Here is a 22,841-nt window from a genome sequence, read left to right as displayed (position 1 = left end):
GTAAAGTGCAAGGGTGGCGTCAGAAAAAGGGCACACTTCAGAGTCACCACAAAACAGCAGTCTATAAAGTGACATGTATTTTAAAACCAGCGCTAGGCCTTTCTGGAAATACAGGGGGAAATTGTCATTACAATACCATTTACTAACCTTTACAATAAATTCTTCTACTATCACTGTCACACTCTGCATTTCTGAAGTACGCATCACAGCTTCCATAGTCAGACAGCAAGGTTGTACAATCTTAGAGAATACAAGCATACTGTTAGAAATGCCCTCAAACTTAAAACAGCATGAAAGTTATTTGATTTCATTCTAATTAAGATAAAAATTAATGCTTTGCTGAAGTATCCTATTTTGCAATAAGGGGGAGGGAGTACTGAGAGGAAATCAGTAACTAAAAAGTATACTCTCCCACAAGGGGAATAGGAACTGGGTAATAAAGTGACAATGCATTAGTATAAGCACAACTGTGATGAACAGGGAGCAATAAGGAGCAAGCATGTTTACTGAATGGAACTAAATGCCAGGAAAACCATATGTAAAGGTCTCAGCCATCCAGAAGGTTATTCCCAGATAATACAGCACTACATTCAATTGTGTAGAACCACCTTTTTTATTCCAGAACCAGCCAGTTGCAGAAATGCAGTGCCTCAGAAGTGCTACACGGCTTGTGAGTGAAAGGAGTTATTCTCTCCAGCTATAAAAGATAAACTACAGCACAGAACTTACTGTTGTAATATTCTTCTCTTCTTTCTTTCGGAGAAAAGGGCAGGCCAGCACTTTCAAGTCATGCACTTGAGCATTCATACATCGATCAAGAGGGCTAGTTGACAAACTGAAATCACATTGGAAGGAAGCTACTAAGGCAGGAGCATCAGCCTTTGATAAGTTGGCCACGAACACAATTTCTGGTTCTATGATCCGTGTCAATACTGTCATGTTGGGCTGCGGGGATCCACCTAGAAAAGTTTAAAATTTAGTTCAGTCTTGATTTAGCAGCCAGTCACCACAACAGAATGAAAAACATACCTCCACGGCACCACCATAAAATACAATTTTTACAATAGCGTAGTTCAGAAAATTTGCCCTAGTAGTTGCATCCAGGATGCATAAATGTGACTGTACTGTTGGCATTATTGTGCTCCTTGCTATTAATAACTGTTTCAAATTTTACTTCACGATTTGAACATCCTGATAAGTCAGTTTTCTCTGGTTTCATAATAGAAAAGTCTAGTGTTTCAGCTGTATGTGACATGTGCATTTTCTGTTGATAGGGGATCCACTTATACAGGTATACTGATGCAGGAAAGCATAATGGAAATACTTGCATGATCCACCCATCTACTTTTCAAAAAGTTGTCTGATTATTTTGGTTAGGTTGAACTAAACCAAGCACTGATTCACCACCCAAAGGAAAAAAAAATGCAAGCAATGTTATCTCCAAACAATGGAAAACAAAATAAATGGTTTGTTCACTGCAGTGCTCATAAAAGATACCTAAGACCAAATGACATTTGGTGGTGAACAGGGACACAGTTGACAAGGAACTCTTTTTTGCTTGCTTCAGAAAGATAGGAAATTCTCTAAATTTAAACTATATATAATGGGTGGGTAAAAGGCAAAGGTAAAGGACCCCTGGACAGTTAAGTCCAGTCAAACTTGACTATGGGGTGTGGTGCTCATCTCACTTCAGGCCAAGGGAGCTGCCGTTTGTTCACAGGCAGCTTTCCAGGTCATGTGGCCAGTAGGACTAAACCGCTTCTGGGTCAACGGGATACCATGATGTAAACAAGAACACATGGAAACAAGGTTTCCCTTCCTGCCACAGCAGTACCTATTTGTCTACTGACATTGGTATGCTTTCAAACTGCTAGGTTGGCAAGAGCCGGAACAAAGCAACGGAAGCTCACCCCGCTGCATGGATTCAAACTACCAACCTTCCAGTCAGCAAACCCAAGAGTCTCAGCGGTTTAGACCACAGCGCCACCCGCTCCATAATGGGTAGGATACAAAAGCTGTGGGAGCAGAAGACTGCCTAGACAAAGCTATTCCTCTCCACTATAGCCCACTGAAAATAACACACAAACTGTTTAGTTGCCCAGAAACATTATTGAAAAGTGCCAATATTTCATATTAGCTTTTACTACCTTAATACACATTCACACCCTGGTTAAAATTTTAACTGATGTCAGTGGGCTTAAGCATGCTCAGCTCTGCACCAAGTACTCATTGTTATGGTTTTATTATTTCAGATGTGGAACTATGTCAACTGAGAGAGTTCTTTTGCTGACCTTTATCTGGTCTAGGTTTGCCATGAGTGGTATATTTTAACTGAATCTGGGTAGATCCTTCCGTTGACGCTGTTGGCATTGATTTAACAAAGAAATCTGCTACTGTCAATAGAAACTCCACACTGGCACACAAATACAGTTTGTCCAAAACAGATACGATTTCACTCCCATTTTTATCTTGCTTGTAGTTGAGGTCAATCATGACACTATCATCTGTGCCATCTTTCTTATCTATCATTCTGAAAAATAATAAAAATAATAAAACCAGAACCAAGCTGAAGAACTGCTTTCCTGAAAGGATTTATAGTTTAGTACGCTTCCTTGGGATGAAGGGCAGGATATGAATTCAACCAATAGAAGAAGAGTTTGGATTTGATATCCCGTCTTTCACTCCCTTTAAGGAGTCTCAAAGCGGCTAACATTCTCCTTTCCCTTCCTCCCCCACAACAAACACTCTGTGAGGTGAGTGAGGCTGAGAGACTTCAGAGAAGTGTGATTAGCCCAAGGTCACCCAGCAGCTGCAGGTGGAGGAGCAGAGACACGAATCCAGTTCCCCAGATTACGAGACTACCGCTCTTAACCACTACATCACACTGGCTCTCAAATTTCTTACACATTTACATGAGCAGATTTCACAATACTACAGTGGTGCCCCGCAAGATGAATGCCTCGCAAGACGAAAGGTTTTTGCGGTTTTTGAGCTGCTTCGCAAGACGAATTTCCCTATGGGCTTGCTTCGCAAGACGAAAACGTCTTGCAAGTTTGTTTCCTATTTCTTAACACCGTTAATACAGTTGCGACTTGACTTCGAGGAGCAACTCATAGAACGCGGTGTGGTAGCCTTTTTTGAGGTTTTTGGTATTTTTGAAGCTTTTCCAAAACTTTTCCGACACCATGCTTCGCAAGACGAAAAATTCACTAGACGAAAAAACTCGCGGAACGAATTAATTTCGTCTTGCGAGGCACCACTGTACTAGGAAAAATATACACATTAACAAATTTACACTAATGCACATATTGCTGAATTGCAACAAAAGATGATGCTACTTATAATGCAACTACATTGTAACTGAAGCCAATTGTCAGTTTTCAGCATTTTCCTAGTTTGGATACAGCTTTCTTTGTTCACCCAGGCCCACCTAGCCCAGTCATTAGCCAAAAGGAACACTACACTAAAGGGAGTTTTCTTTCTCCACCCACCCACCAACATTTCCAGAGAACTCAGCTACCACTTCCCTTCCCTTGCATTGTGGCTCTTAAATAAGCTGTAAAGCCTAAAGCAGAGTTTGCACTTTATTTCATGTGCAACACCAAGTTACTTACTACAGGAGCTCTAGAAATATTAAAAATGACAGAGTCTAACCTTGAGGTTGCTTTCTGAATCCCTTCTCTGAGATCATCCAATGTACATGTTTTCAACTTGGTATTAATATCCATAGAACCATTTGAAAATATCTGTCCTGATGATGTCATAAGATGCAGTCTGAGTTCTCCAAGACACAAGCTGTTATCATGAAGTGAAAGCTGAGATTTCTACAATATATAGAAATAAGCAAGGTAAAAGAATTATATGCAGAACCTAGAAGACTGAAAGTGCATACAGCCTGGGCTTTTACAATCTACTTGAGGACAGAAGCACATGAGGGCACAATTGCTATTAATGCTTTATTAATTTAAATGTTGGCAAAGGAGAAAAAAATCTATATGAAGATTTTAATATTTCAAAGCTTGCCACAAATGGAGGACACTAAAATGAGATAGGCAAACTAGATTTAGTGCGCTGGGTATATCATTCCCTCTACTGCTGATATTCAGGATGAGTAGTGTAGCCAAAACACCACCACCTGCTCACAAGAGAAGTATCATCAGGCTTGGTGGAGCCCAGAGGCTTGCCGAAGTACAAAAAAGGTGGGGAGAACACAAAAGAAGGCCAACTTCCCCCCTACCCCCAAAGGCTAACATACTGTGCATGCTTACAACATATGCCTGCCTCACCCAGGTATGATGTGATGAAAAAGAGGGGTCAGAACCAGGGTTTCTGTGGCAGACATTGTAAAGCCATCATGCAAGATCTTAATTGAGTGTGCTGGGGAAAGGACTCAAAGTGAAGAATGGCGTTGTGGGGAGGTCCAAGGACTCGTCTAGACTTCCTTTTGCGCTGCACTTTCCAGGCATAGATCTTCACTTTAAAGCTCAGTGTTCGAGCAGTTGTTTTGTTCTTTGTTGTGGTGCTTTCCCCGGTTAAACTCATGTTTTACAGCTTAATTGGGGCAAACAGCAATCCGCAGAAACCCCAATTGCCATTTGCTCCAATTTAGCAGCAAAATGTGGGTATTCCCAGGAAAAGCAGCAGGGCCAAAAAAGAACCACTTGGACACAGAGATTTAAAGTGTGAACCTGTGCCTAGAAACACGGCACAAAAGGAAGTCTGGATGAGCCTACAGAGGCTAAAGATGGAGGAGACCTGAGCAAGAAGTGTCATTGAAAGCAGAAATGTAGCAGAGGAAAGGGGCGGACAAATGAGTGAAATTAAGAAACAATGAGGAAGAGATGAGAACAACCTGTGAACCTGGGCAGAGAATGGAGCTGGAGATGAGCAGAACTGACAGCAAAGAGGTGACAAATGGAAGGGAAAGTGGGCAGAGAGGAAGGAGGAGGACACTGTGGGAAGGGAAGTAAGAGGCATCAAAACATGGGATTGTATTTAACACTGAGCTCATTAATTATGGCACAGACAATATTTTAACTTATAATGTTCTTTTTCTTTAAACGGTATGATTTTATCCAACATTATCTTTTCTTAATTCATATTAACTCCAAAGGAAATTTTTTTTTCATGTTGAGGTGAAACAAACCTGCTCAACATCAGAATTGTAGAGAACAATGGAAAGTGATTCAAAATTGAATTCAAACTTGAGGGTCACACTCTCCTTAGGCTGTGTTTCATGAAGATCTCTTTCTCCTGAAGTGATGAGACTACCTGAAACATTTTAGAGATAAAAAAGTAACACTTGAATCTGCAGCATTTTGAAGATCAATGCACATCAACTGTGCTAAGATTTAAAACTCAGCTGCCAACTCTTCTTTGATCCCATAAACAAAATACCTTGCTTAAGACTAAATACAGTATCTTATCATAATTACTATATACAACTTAGCTCAACTTATCACCTTCATGGAGATCAGCATCAGTTGGGCTTTTGCTTTGTTTGAGCATCTGAGCTTCTGGTAATGTTGACTGTATAACCCTGCTAGGCACAGCAGCTTCACCAAGATTTTCCAGCAAAATTTTCATGAGCAGGGTCAAATCATCTTGGCTGAGAGAGATCTGTAAATAAATCAAACCATTTTTCCCTTCAATAAAGCCATTTTTAAAAAGCTTTGTATTTAAAAAATACCTTGCAACTCCCATTTTCAATCAACACCTGTCTTAGACTCAAGATTGCACTGTAGTTTCTTGAAGCTGAGCATTACACTCTCCAACTATCAGGTAACAGAATTGGGGGACTTTACTCATGCATAGTGCCCCCACAGCCTATTATAATAAAAAATGCAAGCAGTCCTTGCTCTCCGTAATGTTAGTCACATGAACAATGTTATGAAAGTAAAAACCAATATAATATCCAGTAGAAAATCCTGGAATCCCAGCAACCATGAAAACTCTGTTTGGTTGAATCAGTTATCACCTACTTCATATTGTAAATATTTGCCCATGCAAAAACATGTCAAAGAACTGTCAGGAATACTTCTATGTTTAGCAAACAGTATTATGTCAAACAAGCTTCACTGTTAAGTAGAGATAAACCTAGCTACCAGAACATATTACTGGGCTCAGTAAACTCTTTTCATGGCAAAAACAGCAAGTGATTAGGTCAATGACTATTAAGTCCTGAATTATAATTATTATCTCAAAATATTTGCAATAGGTTTATCTCCATCTAGAACATGGAATTATCAAGACCCATGGCCTTACCTGCATGGGCTTCAAGTCTCCTTTAATTGTAATCCCTGGGATTTGTAGGTACCAAGCTGCTGCTAAATTCCTCTGGACTGACAACAACAGATTTACTGGCTGCAAAATTTCAATATCTGGCTGAGAACCACTGCCTATTGTGGTCCTACAAAACAAGGGTTGAAACATTAGGGCACACAAGATATCTGCAGTCTCTCCATCCATTGCTGAAACAAAACACATGGATTATTTGGTCAGCTCTATGAACTATCACCTTGTGTGCTAAAAGCAGCCCTTGTCCTGTGACTGTTTCTAGTCAAGAACAAGAACCACCTGGTCATCTGTCAGGGTTTCTTTAGTTGTGATTCCTGCATTGCAGGGGTTTGGACTAGATGACTGTTGGATTCCCTTCCAATTTTACAATTATTAGAAATGAAGATTCCATTATACTGAATGAAGCTTTCACCCTATCAAGTGTAGTACCATATACTCTTGACTGGCAGCAATTATCCAAGTTTAACTCAGGCAGTATTTCCCCAGCTCTGAAACAACACTTCAAATGGAGAAGCCAGAATGGGTGGGGAACCTGCAGTGCTCCAGAGTATACTGGAATACAACACTCCTTCATCCCTGACCATTAGAAGAGACTAATGGAAGTTGGAGTCTAATAGTATCTGGAAGGCCACATGTTCCCAACTCTTGATGGGAATATATCTCCACAGTGGAGCATCTGTTTCCTCTTCAAGGTCTGTTAATGTGCAACTGTGCCAGCTTGACATTACGGAGAAACCATGCATCTACAGGTATATGAAACAAGTCTTATCACATGCATCAAATATCACGCACACTTAAATCAAATTTCTCTCTCTCTCTCTATCTCTAATGTTAAAGTCACACCAGGAAGATTTCAGCAAAACCACAGTCCAATTAACCACCACAGTTAATTACTTCCATTGGAGGGTGGTTTGTCCGACCAGTTGGGTGATGCTCAACCTGCTTTGGGTTGGGCTGCCCTTCTCCTGTAGGGACAGGCTTGCAGTGTGGGGGTGCTCTTAGATCTAGCACTATGGCTCAGATATCCTTGGTGGTAAATGTCAGGACTGGTCGTTGTCCTCTTCAGATCACCACACAAACGCTTCTTGTTCTTTTATAAAACTTTTTATTGCGTATTAACAAAACATTCTTATAAACAGTTCTTAACTATTATTCCTCAGAGTCGCTTCTTTCAGATACCTTCTGAGCTCTGCTTCTCCATGACCAGCCACTCTCAAAATGGCGAAGGCGCCTTTCCCTTCGCTTTCCCGCTCTTTTTTCTAACCTCCTGGCTAGAGCTGGCCTGTATCTCCTCTCCTCCGAATCTGAGCTAGAACTTAACCCTTGCCTTTCCTGTGAACAACCGGTCCCTCCCTGTTGTCCCTCTTGCTCCCTTCTATTAGATTCACTGCTCTCCTCCCCCCCTTGGGGAATGCTTTCTCCCTCTGATAAACTGAAAACCTCTAATTCTTCCCTGACATCACCCCCTCCCCTAAGCCCCCCTTCCTCCTCCTCGCTCTGCTCTGTTTCTGGAGGACCGAACCCTATGAACTCCTCTTCCTCGCTATCTGTCTCTTCAAAAATTTCTTGAAGATGCCAGTTCTGGGGTTTTGGCTTGTGGGGATATTTTCTATGAAATTCTCGCTGCAATTCCGGAACGTTAATTTTTTCTGCTGGTTCCCATGAGTTCTCAGACTCATCTAACCCTTTCCATGCAACTAAATACTGTAATTTCCTCCTACTTATTCTCGAGTCTAATATCTCTTCCACTTCGGTCTCTTCTTCCCCCATCATGGTGGGGAAAGGAGGTGGTTCCCTTGAGATTTGATACTTATGTGCTGGTACAAACACTGACAATAAAGATCTATGAAATACAGGGTGTATTCTCATATTTTCAGGCAAATGAAGCTTGAAAGCGACTGGGTTAATTTGAGCCTTTACTTGGAAAGGTCCCAATCTCCTTGGTTCTAGCTTTTTACACTTCCCTCGTATTGGTAGTCCCTTGGTAGACAGCCATACCCAGCTCCCTACTTGGATTTCTTCCCCAACTCGCCGGTGCCTATCTGCAGCTTTTTTGTAAGCCTCTTTAGCTTCTTCCAAATCCTCTTTCAATATCTCATGCATGCACCTCAACTCCTCTATCATTTGTTCTGCTGCTGGTACTGCTAACTGCTCCTCTTGACCTGGGAATGCCCTTGGGTGCAAGCCATAGTTTGCCACAAATGGGGCTCTGCCCGTAGACACATGCATTGCATTATTATACGCAAACTCTGCTAGACTCAACTTCTCTAACCACCCGCTCTGCTGATAACCAGCATAACACCTCAGATATTGTTGTAGTGTTGCATTCGTTCTTTCAGCTTCCCCATTGGTTTGCGGGTGTCTCGCTGACGTGAGGCTTAGCTCCACATCTAGTAACTGCATTAACCTCTTCCAAAATTGTGATGTAAATTGGGCCCCTCTATCTGAAATGATTTGTGATGGCATACCATGCAACCTAAAAATATTATCTAAAAACATCTTTGCAGTTTCCTGTGCGGTCGGAATTTTGGTACATGGTATGAAATGTGCCATCTTGGTTAGCATGTCAACCACTACAAAGATCACTGTTTGCCTGTGCGATGACGGTAGATCCGTTATAAAATCCATAGACACCACATCCCAAGGCCTTCCCGGCGTGGGCATAGGTTGCAACAACCCTGCGGGAGCTGCTCTGGGTGCCTTGGCTCGTTGACATACTTCACAACCTCTTACATATTGTGTTACTTCCTCCCTCAACTTTGGCCACCAGAACTGCCGTGTGATCTGATACAGGGTCTTTTCTCTACCAAAATGTCCTGCAGTCGGGTTATCATGATGTTGCCTCAACACTTTACCTCTTAATTCACCTGCAGGTACATACAGCACCCCTCTCCTGTACAACAACCCATCTTTTTCTTTGAAACCTTCCTCTTCCCCTTTACCTTTTCTCAGTTCCTCCATTTTCTTTTGTGCAAACTCATCTGTTACTGTCAATTGCTGGAATTCCCTGCCGTCCACTACTACGGCTGCACACCCCCACTGATCCGATCTCAGCATTTCTCGCAACTTGGGAGGGGCTTCCCCTTCCATATACTCAGGTTTGCGCGATAGCGCGTCTGCACGAATGTTTTGATGCCCAGGTATGTACTCAATCCTAAAATTAAACCCAGCAAAAAACTCTGCCCACCTAATTTGCCTTTGGTTTAGCTGTCTAGCAGTTCTCCAATACTCTAAATTCTTATGATCTGTTTGTACCACCACCTGATGTGATGCCCCTTCCAAAAAATGTCTCCACACTTTAAAGGCAGCGTGCACAGCTAAAAGTTCCTTATCAAATATGGTGTAGTTTTGTTCTGATTGATTTAATTTTCTAGAGTAGAATGCACAGGGTCTCCAGTCCCCTTCTTTGTCCTGTTGCAGCAGAATGGCCCCAATAGCCCTGTCAGAGGCATCAGTTTCTACCTTTATACGCTTACTTGGATCTAGGTGCATAAGATATTTTTCTGAAGCAAACACCACCTTTAATTTATCAAAAGCCTTCTGTGCTTCCTCAGTCCATCTGAATGGCCCCTTGCCTCTTAGACAATCAGTTAGTGGCGCTGTGATTTTGGAGTAATTACCTATGAATTTACGATAGAAATTAGCAAATCCTAAAAACCTCTGTAGATCTTTCTTAGTTTTAGGTGCCTCCCATTCCACCACTGCCTGAACTTTACTGGGGTCCATGTGCACCCCTTTGTGGGAAATGCAATATCCCAGGAACTCCACCTTTTGTGTGTGGAATTTACACTTCTCTAACTTCACATATAACCTGTTGGTCCTCAATCTCTCTAACACCTGTGTGACATGTTTTACGTGTTCCTCCATACTTTCACTATATATTAAGAGGTCATCTAAATAAGAGACACAGAACTGATCCAGTATACCTGCTAAGACGTGATTGATGAAGGTTTGAAATACCCCTGAGCCATTTTGCAAGCCAAAAGGCATTACCAAGAATTCAAATGCACCATACTTAGTACAAAAACTGGTTTTCCACTCATCCCCTTCTCTGACCCTTATCAGATTATATGCTCCTCGTAGATCAAGCTTGGTAAAGACTTTGGCTGACCTTACTCTCTCTAAGAGGTCATCTATACGTGGCAGTGGGCACACACGAGGCTTCATTTGACTGTTAAGGATTCTGAAGTCACATACTAATCTTGGTGCCCCTTCCTCACCTTTCTTTTTGACAAAAAAGACAGGAGCACCCCCAGAGGCCGTAGACTCTCTAATAAAACCTCTCTGCAAATTCTTTTGCAGGAACTCCCTCAATGCTGCAGATTCTACTTCCGACATGGCATATATCTTGCTTGGTGGCAACTGTGCCCCAGGGACTAGATCTATCTTGCAATCATAGGGCCTATGTGGTGGAAGTTTATCTGCTTCTTTTTCACAAAAAACATCCTGATAAGCCATATATTGTGATGGAATCTCACTTTCATTCCCCATCAACTTCCCTTCTACCTCTGTTCCCATTACTTCCACCGAGATTTTTCCCTTTTGCCCCAAACAATGTGTCATACAATATATCGAACCAAAAACCAAAGATCTTTGATGCCAGGCAATTACCGGATTATGACGATTGAGCCAACTCATGCCCAGCACCATTGGGTGCCCAGCTAGTTTGGTCACATGAAATGCCCTGGTCTCTGAGTGATGACCCATATCCATTCTCATTGGTGGAGTCTCATAAGTCACTTCTCCTGAAAGTAGCGGTCTGCCGTCGATTGTTTTCACTCGCAGTGGGGAACTCAAAGGTAACAAAGCGATTTTGTGTTCCTGTACCAATTTCTGGTCTATGAAATCTGCTGACGCTCCTGAGTCTAACAACGCCTCTACCTGGACGCTGTGTCCATTGGGTAGTTGTAGTTGCACCTTCACCGTTAGCCCTGGGATAGGTGGTTCCGCGTGAGAGCCTTCTATTGCTTCTCCACCCGGCTGCAAGCTCCCATTTCCAGCCGGGGACATTCGTTTCCCTGATGCAGTTCCTCTGGGCAATTGTCGTGTCTCATGTCTGCTCCAGATAGAGACTCCCATCCTTTACGATTGTGACATTGTCGTGCTAGATGCCCTGGTTTTCCACAGACAAAGCAACGCCTTGCATCTCTTCCTTTCCCTGCATTTCCTCTTACTATGGAAGAGGTAGTAACTGGGAGGGGTCTGGCTGCTCCTAATTCCATGGGCTCTGGCCGCTCTCGTCCTGTCACGTTGCCCGCTCTGCTCTCTGTACTTTCGATATTATTTTCCCGCCACCGTGGTCTCCATTGTTCCTTCTTTTCACTAGCCCTCCGTTCCACGCGTAGGCTCAATTGCAGGCACGTTCGGACCAGAGAGTCCAAGGAACTAGGTTCTGGCATTTGGGCCAATTGGTCTAAAATCTCATTATTCAGTCCTTCCCTAAAAAGGGCTGCAACTGTTGGGGAATTCAGATCCCATTTTAATTTCTGCACCAGCAAACTAAAGTTGGACCAATAAACTCCCACAGTGTCTTTTCCTTGTCTCATTCTCAACAGCTGCCTAGCTGTGGTTGTTTCATGCGCAGGGTCTAAGAAAATTGTGTCTAGATACTGCAGAAAAATTTGTAGATTTCCTAGGGCGACATCCCTCCGAGATATGAGGGGTATAACACAGTCCTTAGCCCTCCCTTCCAAGAAATTAATCACATAAGCAACCTTCTCTTGCTCAGATTGAAATTCTTTATCCTTTATCTCAATTATGTAAGAAATTTCTGTCTTGAAAGCCATGTATTCAGAGCTTTCTCCCTTGAAGCTACGTGGACGTACAGTAAATGTTTTACTCACTCTATCTCCACACGTCGATTGCAGCATGGTTCTATGTTCTCCCAGTGCTGCCGATAGTACGTCGACTTGACTTTTCAACTGTAAGTTCTGTTGCCATAAGTCCTGTAATGTTAGCTGGAGCGCGGGGGTTTCTCCTTGCCCAACTGGCGCCACAGCTCCATCCATTTTGGTTTCTCCTTCTTTACTTATAGTGAAGAGGCGCAGAGCAGAAGGTATTCTGTCAGGACTGGTCGTTGTCCTCTTCAGATCACCACACAAACGCTTCTTGTTCTTTTATAAAACTTTTTATTGCGTATTAACAAAACATTCTTATAAACAGTTCTTAACTATTATTCCTCAGAGTCGCTTCTTTCAGATACCTTCTGAGCTCTGCTTCTCCATGACCAGCCACTCTCAAAATGGCGAAGGCGCCTTTCCCTTCGCTTTCCCGCTCTTTTTTCTAACCTCCTGGCTAGAGCTGGCCTGTATCTCCCCTCCTCCGAATCTGAGCTAGAACTTAACCCTTGCCTTTCCTGTGAACAACCGGTCCCTCCCTGTTGTCCCTCTTGCTCCCTTCTATTAGATTCACTGCTCTCCTCCCCCCCTTGGGGAATGCTTTCTCCCTCTGATAAACTGAAAACCTCTAATTCTTCCCTGACAGTAAAGAGTGCCTTTTATCAGTTTGACTGATCTATCAACTATGACCCTATCTGGACAAAGATAGCCTTGTGGCATGCTATCCATGCTCTAGTAATTGTATTATTGGATTATTGCAATGCGTTACACTTGGGGCTGTACTTGAAAACTCTGTGGATACTACAATTGGTCCAGAACGATGGTCAGATTATTAAGATAGATAAATATAATCACATTATGTGAGTGATTTGTCATCTCCGATGGCTTCCAATCCATTTTCAGGCCCAATTTAAAGGGTTACTTTTTATCTTTAAAACCCTAAATGTAGCAATCTTTGCTTCTGACCCAGCCCCTTGTCAGAGTGAGCAAACACTGCTCTTCAGTCACCTTGAGCTGCAACCTTCTTTAGGAAAGGGGATGAAGGAAGCTCTACCTCTTACAGCACAGTAGTGACATTCCCCAGTTCTACACATCCACAACAGCTGACTCACTGCCCAAGATCCCTACTGACTTTATCCTTGAAAATCTTATCTTATGGAAATATTTTCTCATTAGATGTACTGCCAACTCACAGCCCACCAGGAGAAACTATTGTTGGCATTTACATAATTGATATCCTATGATCAAGAGTTAATCTTGAATTAAATAGGGGGCAGGGGCAGAATATGCATACCTTGATATCTTTAAATGTGTTAGTTGTATATCCATTTTGTCAATCACTGGAGGATTAGAAGACTCTTCTCCAGGAACCAGGCTAAATTCATTCTCAACTCTGATTAAGCCAAGATCTGCTACCAATACATTGTGAGAAATGGATGACTGAGGAATTACTATAACCGGAGCTTTGAGATTGATGTCCATTGAAAGTCGGAAGCTCTTTTTAGCAAAATCCTTCACACTCAAAGCAGCCATTTCAGCAGCTTGAACTGTGGCAGCACTCAGGGCATCTTTTGCAGTTTGGAAGTGATTTAGGAAGTTCTGTGAAAAGGTATAATTATGCAGCACAATTGCTAGTTTATAATGCTAACAGCAACCAAATAAACAAAGATAAGAATAGACACATCAACTCAGGATGTGGACAGCACAACCAATAGGGTGTTGCAAACAGAACTGTGGTGAAAATTGTTGAAAGTAATAACCTGTTCCCTATTTTCTTTTCTTTTTTATGGCCAAGGATTAATGTGACTTGAATCAAAACAGCAAGTCTGAATTCAGACTCCAGATCTTGTCACAGTCATGGCATCATCATCATCACTATGATCCAATGGAAAAAGCAGGACTAGGGACAACCATCATGCTGGGATACAAAAGAATGGTGCAAATTCTGCACACCTGGGGATTCGTTTCGGAAGTGTCTTTAAAAAATACTTTAAAATTAAAATGCAATAATGAAGAATAAGTTCATCTCTTACCAGTAGTGACATGAAGAATTTATGCAGATAAACGATTTGAATGCAGCCCACTTTCAGTGACATTTTACCATCTACCTTGGACATATCTGTATAGGCTTCTTCTTCTGTAGCATCTGGATAAAGTGACATTGCAAACCGAAAGACTTCATCTCCCACTATTGAGACAGTCTGCAAAGATAATATTCATTCAGCACAATCACATTCTTGTATATTTCTATAGGAACATTTTACACCTTTCTCAGTGTTTTTTTTTCAAGAATTTTTTTCCATCCAATTAGCACAACAGCTACATTTTTTAAAAACATGCATTTATCCCCTATGGAGTTTCAAGCAACATTATGAAAGATAAATAGCAAGTCCCTAAATCCGTGGCTATAATAAGGACTCTGTCTGATCAAGCCAAATTTATGAATGTACCTCTTTTCTCTGCACTTGCTGCATTCAAACTGTGTTCACAACAGATACAATAATAATCACTACATTATTCATAATGTACACCACATATGGATTTTTGAATGAAAGCAATCATAGGCATATTACAACTATTTGAGACCATTTATACCTTTTGTTTAGCCAGAGAAAGAATCAAGCACCATTTTTAAAAATTAGCATACAGTAGAGGACATATTCCTAGTTTAAGCAAGGTATGTCATGCTAAAAGAAGTTTTGTCACTAAAGTTCACATTTTAAAGCAAACTGTGCTGCTCTTCAGTTTGTCAGAGATGGGAGAAAACTCCCATCATCTTCTGTTTCTTCCACGCTCAATGCTTTGTTTCCTCACCACCCAGCAAAAGAAGTATTCCATACTGCCTCAAAATGCATACCCTTTTGACTTTTTCGGCCCTCATTCCATTCACCAGCACAGTTTCTAAAACTGGCAGGCATAAGGCAAGACCAAGTCTGAAAATCTGTTCCTATCAATTTTCTTGAACCTTCCTGTGAAGCACACATGGCTCCCAGCTTAACAACCTCACTTCTCATATTCACCTTTTTATGAACTGTATTAGGATCAACATTTGTTATTATGAAGTCACGAAGCCTGGCAAACATTTCTGTCTGTTTCGTCATTGTAAAAACGGAGGCTTCCATACCTGGCAGGGGAAAAAAAACAAAGGAAAATGTTCAGCTTTCAATTCAAAACAGTAGTGTGATAAAAGAGGATTTCTTAGAGAGTGCTTAGTTATTCATATCAGTATTATGGAATAACTAAATCCTATGGCAGTGATATAGCGGTGTGGATCTGCTCCAAGGCTGGATAGGAAGATGATGGAGGCCACTCTGCACTTGCTACAGAGGACCATGATCTAAACGCATCAAAGAAAGAGAGTCCAGAGCTTGCTTCCATGCTATGGACACAAGAACATAGGAAGAGCTCTGATGGACCTGGCCAATGGCCCATCTTGTTCTCACAGTGGCCAATCTGATGCCTGTGGGAAACCTTCCAATAGGACCTGAGCACAACAGCACTCCTGCCCCCTCCCTTTGGCTTCCAGCGACTGGTATTCAGAAGCATATATACACTGAACTCAACAGGTAAAAAAAAACCTATTAAGCAAACTGTTAGTTGCCCCACATTTAATTAAGGATATATTTCTATGATTCACACACATCTTCATATGCTCAAAATGGATATTTTACAAAAAAAATTAATAAAATGTCTACACAATTTCAAATTACAGAAATTCATTTACCTTGTATTCGGATATCAGCAATGTCACCTTTCTGATCACAGACTAAAATGTTGAAGGCACTCAATTTGGCAGTGAGCTTCAGGTCAAACCCACCATCGTGGGTCACAAGAGCAGAAACTGCACCACAGAAAGACACATTAAACAACAACTATTAAACAATAGTTTTCCAGTTCGAATGTTAATGGGAAACTGGTTTTAAGGAATGCCTCCCTGTATATGAACTGACCTGGACTGTGCAATAATCATTTGAGGCCCTTCCTCATGTATCCCCTGCATGAGAGGTCTGGAGGGTGGGAATACAAGAATGGGCCTTTTCTGCAGTGGCTCCTCATTTGTGAAATGCTCTCCCTATGGAGCATGGGTAGGCAAACTAAGGCCCAGGGGCTGGATCCGCCCCAGTCGCCTTCTAAATCCGGCCCACAGACGGTCCGGGAATCAGGATGTTTTTACATGAGTAGAATGTGTGCTTTTATTTAAAATGCATCTCTGGGTTATTTGTGGGGCATAGGAATTCGTTCTTTTTTTCTCTCCCCAAAATACAGTCCGGCCCCCCCACGCGGTCTGAGGGACAGTGGACCAGCCCCCTGCCAAGGTTTGCTGCCCCCCCCCCGGGCTATGGAGGCTTGACTGGCACCATCATTATTTATCTTCAGGCAACAGGCAACTTTTCTCTATCTCCAGGCCTTTGGCCTTTAACGATCTGTGTCCTTTTCGAAGTGGGTGGGGTGTTTTTAATGCATTTCCTTTCCCCTTTGGTTGTAATGCATCAATATGGGGTGTTGGGTTAGCTGGAAAGATCGGGATAGAAGTACCAAAGGTAAGTGTAAACTTTAAAGGTAAGTGTAAGGTGTAAATTGAGGAAGGTAACAACAAGTACACAGGTTGCTTCTTTAAGGTGTTAGTTATGCATGAACTAACTGAGCCAGAGTTGACTAAAGCATTATTGTTGGCACTACACATCAGCTGTACGCCATGATCATCACAATTATAACCAAGAGTGGGACCAAGCAACGGGAGCTCACCCCATCACGGGGAATCGAACCGCCGACCTTCTGATCGGCAAGTCCTAGGCTCTGTGGTTTAACCCTCAGCGCTACCCACATAAAATGTAAAGTAGTATATAAATTAACACACCACTACCATCCTTGGTTATAATGAAGGATATAGTGATATCCTACATCACAATACCTGGTTTTGCAAGAACAGTTTTGGGCTCCTCTGAAAGCAGCTTTCGATCAGTTTTCTTATCAGCAGGTGTAAGTTCACTTGTGGCATATGTGAAAAAATTCATGATTGACAGCAAGGCTTCGGTGTGTAGCAACATGTCCAATGAAGAAAAGGAGACCTAAGAAAGAGAAGGTATGTCACAGAGGATCACTGGCACCTTGCCTAAGAGCAAGGCCTTGGATATCTGATTGTTTTTTTTTAAAAGACTGCCCTTTAGCTTATGTATAATCAATTGAACTCATGCCATTTTAATTTTAAGAACATAAAAACAGCCTTGCCAGAGCAGACCAAAAGCCCCCCTAGCCCAGCACCCTGTTTTCTCAGTTGTCAAACATTTGCCCACGGGAAGCCCACAAGTGAGATATGAGTCCAAGCAAGTGGTATTCAGAGGAATAGGACCTCCAACGCTAGAGGTAACAGACCCTCCGTGTCTTGATAGCCTTATCCCCTTGTGAATCTGTCCATTCCCCTTTTAAGGCTTTCCAAGTTGGCAGCCATCACTACATCATGTGGTAGTAAGATCATATTGTTTAAGTCACATTGTATATTGCCCTGGGATAAACATTATAAACTGTGGTATATGGATATCATAAATAAAATTTAACTTTGTTTGCATTCATTTCTCACACAAGCTTGTGAAGAGCATGTCGATCCAATAAACCTGATCCCCAAACCCTCTGACTAAGTTAACAATTGTTACCAAAAAAAATACACCAAACACACCATACTATATAGCAGTTGACTTGCCAAGACATTTCAGTACTTACATTTAGTGCTTGCTTTGTACTTTTGTAAATTGTTTCAAAATGTGCTCCATCTGCATCAGCCTAAGAAAAGAATTGAAGCTTCAGATCATTATATAAAGGGAAGCAACATCCAGAGGGTTCCTCTGACCTAACATCTACATGTGCCTGCCCTGAAGCAGCCCCACCCTGTCCCAAAGTGTCACTCAGAGGACTGAGCTGTGTTTCACAACTTCCTAGACCACAGGGCAAGAAGGGTTGAGGAAGAAAGAGTTTCTTTCATCTCAGATGAGGGCAATTAATTGCCTTCAGGGAAAATCAGATCCTTGCATATTTATTCAATCTTCATCACCTAAAGTCATTTCCCAGTCTCTGCCATCTCTCAATCTCCCCTACTCCTCACCTGTCACTCATACAAAAATTACACCTTGCTGAATGAGACCAGAATAGCACTGACCAACCAGATGATCAGCTAAGGGACTTAGCCTTAATACAATGCTCAATTAAGGTAACCATAACATTTAATTCCCAGTTATTTCACTTTGCTGTTCCACATCACTGAGCATAAAAAGTCCTAATTTCGTTTCTTCAACACTGACTCATAAGATCCCACAATGATCTTCAGTTAAAAACAAACAAACCTTTATATATTTCATTTTTAAAAGATGCTCGCCAGATTCATCTGAAGAACTAATGATGTTCAGAGGATCTCCTTTGGAATCTGTGGGTAAAGTAAGAAGCACGTTTACAGAGCTCTGATTCATATGGTATTCATTTTGCACAGTAAAGTAATCAATGCAGTAAATGCGTTAACGTTTCAATGATACAATGTTTTTTGAAGAAATGGTGTATAGCAGCAGAGGGGAACCCCTGGCCTATGGGCCTAATTAGGTCCACCAGGCAGTTCTGGCGAAGCCAAGCCCACCCGCCCTACAATGGACATCATTTCTGACAACAGTGGTAGGGCAAGCAAATATTAGGCTGGGCCAAAAAGGGGGTTGTGTCTGCAAAGCCCCAACAATCAGCTGAACTTCAGGGCTTGCATAGCACCATGAATGGCTCTTTGCAAGCCCCTCTGATGCCTCGACTATCTGAACATTGGGGCTTGCAGTTTGCATGCCCTGACAATCAGCTGAATGTAGGTGATAGGCAAGTGGTTGGACCTGTGAGTGGCCCTGCCCACCTGTCAAACTTGGCTCACAGGGGGTGGGTGAGATAGGGATCTGGTCTGCCAGCTGGAATTTAAGCTACTCAGAACAAGACAAAGGACGAGTAAAGAGGTTTATTAAGTGATATGAGCTACTCTTCTACAAACAAATGTAAAAGTGCTTGTTTCCAGCATTAGAGATTCGCTTCTTGGAAGAAATTATTTCAGCAACTATTGAATTTTCATCATAGCAACTCATTCCTTTTCCTCCTCCTTATAACCAGAAAGCTGCTTTGGAAAAGTGTGTGTGTGTGTGTGTGTGTGTGAGAGAGAGAGAGAGAGAGAGAGACTCCTCCTTAAATTATTTGTAGCAAGTACCAGGTTCAGCCCTTAAATTATATATGTGACATTTAACAGGATACACTGCAAATGAGAGGGAATACTGGCCACGTTAGGAAAATCTGAAAAAAAATATTTTAAAATGTGAAAGTTGTGTGATAAACCTCCACCCACCAACTACAATCTTAGAAGTGTAAGGACTACACTATTTATACATTTCTATTTTTCATCACAGGTTTTCTCAAAAACCTATAAACACTCAATTACAATAAACAAAAAGTTGAGTAAAACTTATGGCACAGAGGCAGCCAACGAAGGTCCTGAGAAACTACCTTTAACATTCAAAAGCAGAGGGTTCCAACTCTACAGCTCTATGATTCTATGTAAATCATAGATGGACACAGAATCAGACATTAAAGAACACAAATTGAACATGTAGGAAAACAATCTGTAAATTTAATATTGCCACATGAAGAACTGTTTGCACCACCTGAATTACATTATTTTGTCAAATTCTAAGTTAACCTTGACTTACCAGTGAATTCATGGCACTTCATGTGGATTTTTTTAAGATATGCTGTAGCAGTCATGGAATGTGTTTTAATTCTGCTTTCAGTTCCAAGCTGCAACACTGTTAATGTGTGCAAAGGGCAGCTTTTCTTGTCTATCTGTTTCATTAATGTTACTACAACCTAAAAGAAAAATACAGGACATTTCAAAAATTGAAAAAAGAATGCATTTGAAGACTCAAAAGTCAACCATATATAGTTGAAATCAACACCACTTACATGGTTTCTGCCAACACTAGTTTCCAACTCCCAAGTGAAAAGAGCAGATCATCATGAATACTGTTCAGCATTTACTATAGATACCTGCTAGTTATCCACGACTTTTGAACTCAGTGGGCTATGTTTCATTGAAACTATGATTTGAGAAGCAGCCTTCATCAAAACTTATTTTGTTCTCAGTAACCATAGGTTAATCAAACAAGTTTCCCTGAGTTCAGACAAACAAGGAACTGTGGTTTGTTTAAAAGCAAAAACTTTAAAACTTTTCCTTGGAGAGGGGACATGATATTAGCATGAGAAGCCAAGACTCATCACAGCTCATTCATGCAATGGGAAGCTAGGCCTTAGTCTGTACCAGAAAATGAGAGAAGTGGCATATTTTACACTGCTAACAACACAGATTTGTTGGCCTATCTTAGAGGCTTTCATGTGTCAAGTAATTGTCTCTAGCACAGATAAATAAAACAAACTTCAACATTTAGGCTTAAAGAGACAAACAAGCTGTCATACCTCTTTGATTTCAAAGTTTAGCAGCATATTGGTAATATCCTCCTGCAGGACTTCTTTTGATGTGCCCAGTAAGTTATCTTCTAACATAATTTCTTTCTCAGCTACCAGTGTTTTTGTCTTTTGTGTTCCATTTCCTGCTGATACGAAAGACAGGTTGGTTCCACTTGTAAAACAGCATTTTTATGGTTATTCCTCCCAAAAAAGGAACAATGGTTCTCACCTGGAGACTGTTTCTGAGAGATATTGAACACGTGGCATTGTGAGTTTTGCTGCCCTCTTATGCTTCAAGACGGGAAACCAGGAAAGGTATTTGCCCGCTATGCCATGCGTTCATCACCTCTGAAGAAACAGACCCCTATACTAATTCCAAAAGCCGCACTGGCTGGCATGGATTGATCCAGACAAAATTCACAAAAGGAGAACAAAGGGGGATGGGAGACCAAAACAAGCAACCTAAAAGACCAAACTATTTACAAGGTTTTTAAAAATAAACAGCTAAGATAGGAAAAGGCCACTCACTGTTCAATATAATCCATTTGAATATAGTTTTCTTAAGGGACTTCAACTACTTTCTGCATTAATTTTCACGTATGCTTTGATTACACAGCTCCCAAAAATAATAACTAAGCAGGAAGCAGTTTTCACCATCTGCTATAGTTACCAAGGGAAAGGAAAAACCAAAAATTCCTGCTCAATAGCTTAAGCAGTCCTTATTTCTCTCTTTTTTTTTTCTTTTTTTTTGGCACTGCATAAATAAATCAGGCTCAAGCCCACACCTAAGAAGAAAGTTACTTCCAGTCCTCTTTTCATGATATTTTATTCAAGAGACAAGAGTATGTCTGGTGAACCTGAGAAATGCTTCTTCTCCTATTATCCTAACTTTTAAAACTAATCCAAGCCTCAGCAATATGAAGCATCCCAAATGAAAATCTACTAAGAAATGGGAAAACACATACACATTTTACAATGAAGACTGACTTACCTTCAGTTTTTGCTAGTGGCTTTGTGGTTTGATCTGCTTCAGCAAGGTTCTCTGTCACTACTTTAAGCAGAACATTCAAATCCTCTTGACTTAGAATGATCTAAACAGTGGCATATAAAGTCAAATTATCTGTCTCTGAATTTGAGAGCTTCTATCAAATGTTCAACTGCTGGTAAATGCCAGGGATCTTTCTTATATTGACCAATTACAGGCAGATACTTGCTGCCTATTGCCCATCATATTGTGGGTAATAGGAAGCAAGTATCTGACAAGCCAAAGAGACCGGCAGTATTGGATTCATTCCTGCATCCACAGCAGTTTAATCATGGGGTTCCAATTCCTCAGTACAACCTGCTTTCCAGCAATGCTTCAAAGCAAAAGTCACCAGAGATATAATGCTTTCTTTCTTGCCCCCACTCTAATCATAACCTAATTACAGTAGTGCCCCGCAAGACGAATGCCTCGCAAGACAAAAAACTCGCTAGACGAAAGGTTTTTTTGTCCGCGATTTGCCTCGCAAGACGAATTCCCCTATGGGCTTGCTTCGCAAAACGAAAACGTCTCGCGACATTGTTTCCTTTGTGTAAAAACCGTTAAAACCAAGGGTGCTTAGCTTGAGCAGCTGCAGTTGCGACTTGGCTTCGAGGAGCAACTGTTAGCACGTGGTTTGGTAGCCTTTTATCAGACTTTGCTCACTTTTGAAGATTTTCCAAAACTTTTCCAGAACTTTTCCAGAACTTCTCTTTCATCCATTTGGTAAGTTAAACTTTTAAAACTTTTTGGGGGGGTTTTGGATTTTGGGTTGGGGTGTTTGGGATTCAAGGACTTGGTGTTGGGAAGGGGTTTGCGATAATCTGGGGGCTTGTGGGCCTTTTTGGGGAATTTTTATGATTTTCTGTGACCATTGTGCCAGGTTGCTTATTTTTGAAAATTTTTCTGAGTTTGAATTTCTGAGTGCTGGCTGGCTGGGGGAACAGTGGGGGAGGTTTCTGCAGAAATCTGGGGGCTTGTGGGGTTTTTTTGGGATTTTTTATGATTTTCTGTGACCATTGGGCATGGCTGTTTTTTTTTGAAAATTTTTCTGAGTTTGAATTTCTGAGTGCTGGCTGGCTAGGGGAACAGTGGGGGAGGTTTCTGCAGAAATCTGGGACCATGTGGGGGTTTTTTGGGAATTTTTATGATTTTCTGTGACCATTGGGCATGGCTGTTTTTTTTCAAATTTTTTTTTCTGAGTTTGAATTTCTGAG

The 22,841-nt window shown here is 41.4% G+C and overlaps 1 protein-coding gene across 6 annotated transcripts in view; it reads right to left on the bottom strand.

The window, feature by feature from the left end:
• Positions 1-22,841, bottom strand: part of VPS13C (vacuolar protein sorting 13 homolog C) — a 113,739-nt gene that overhangs the window by 39,012 nt on the left and 51,886 nt on the right. For 4 of the 6 annotated variants that reach the window (XM_083475451.1, XM_083475448.1, XM_083475450.1 and 1 more), the window contains 17 exons: positions 21,595-21,694; positions 20,613-20,749; positions 19,850-20,006; positions 18,470-18,549; positions 17,853-17,912; positions 17,047-17,203; positions 15,859-15,975; positions 15,155-15,258; positions 14,168-14,335; positions 13,429-13,733; positions 6,265-6,409; positions 5,463-5,619; positions 5,147-5,271; positions 3,655-3,824; positions 2,292-2,530; positions 730-959; positions 148-240 (listed from right to left, as the gene is read on the bottom strand). In XM_083475451.1, coding sequence (XP_083331577.1) covers positions 148-240; positions 730-959; positions 2,292-2,530; positions 3,655-3,824; positions 5,147-5,271; positions 5,463-5,619; positions 6,265-6,409; positions 13,429-13,733; positions 14,168-14,335; positions 15,155-15,258; positions 15,859-15,975; positions 17,047-17,203; positions 17,853-17,912; positions 18,470-18,549; positions 19,850-20,006; positions 20,613-20,749; positions 21,595-21,694 — 2,544 coding nt within the window. The remainder of the gene's footprint in view (positions 1-147; positions 241-729; positions 960-2,291; positions 2,531-3,654; positions 3,825-5,146; positions 5,272-5,462; positions 5,620-6,264; positions 6,410-13,428; positions 13,734-14,167; positions 14,336-15,154; positions 15,259-15,858; positions 15,976-17,046; positions 17,204-17,852; positions 17,913-18,469; positions 18,550-19,849; positions 20,007-20,612; positions 20,750-21,594; positions 21,695-22,841) is intronic. The other 2 variants (XM_083475452.1, XM_083475449.1) reach the window with 1 other exon arrangement.

This window comes from Podarcis liolepis, assembly GCF_965112155.1.
Source record: "Podarcis liolepis genome assembly, chromosome: 14".
In the NCBI taxonomy this organism is placed as follows: domain Eukaryota; kingdom Metazoa; phylum Chordata; class Lepidosauria; order Squamata; family Lacertidae; genus Podarcis; species Podarcis liolepis.
Note: the sequence above shows the minus strand (reverse complement) of the source record. Positions and strands in the feature narration are given on the sequence as shown.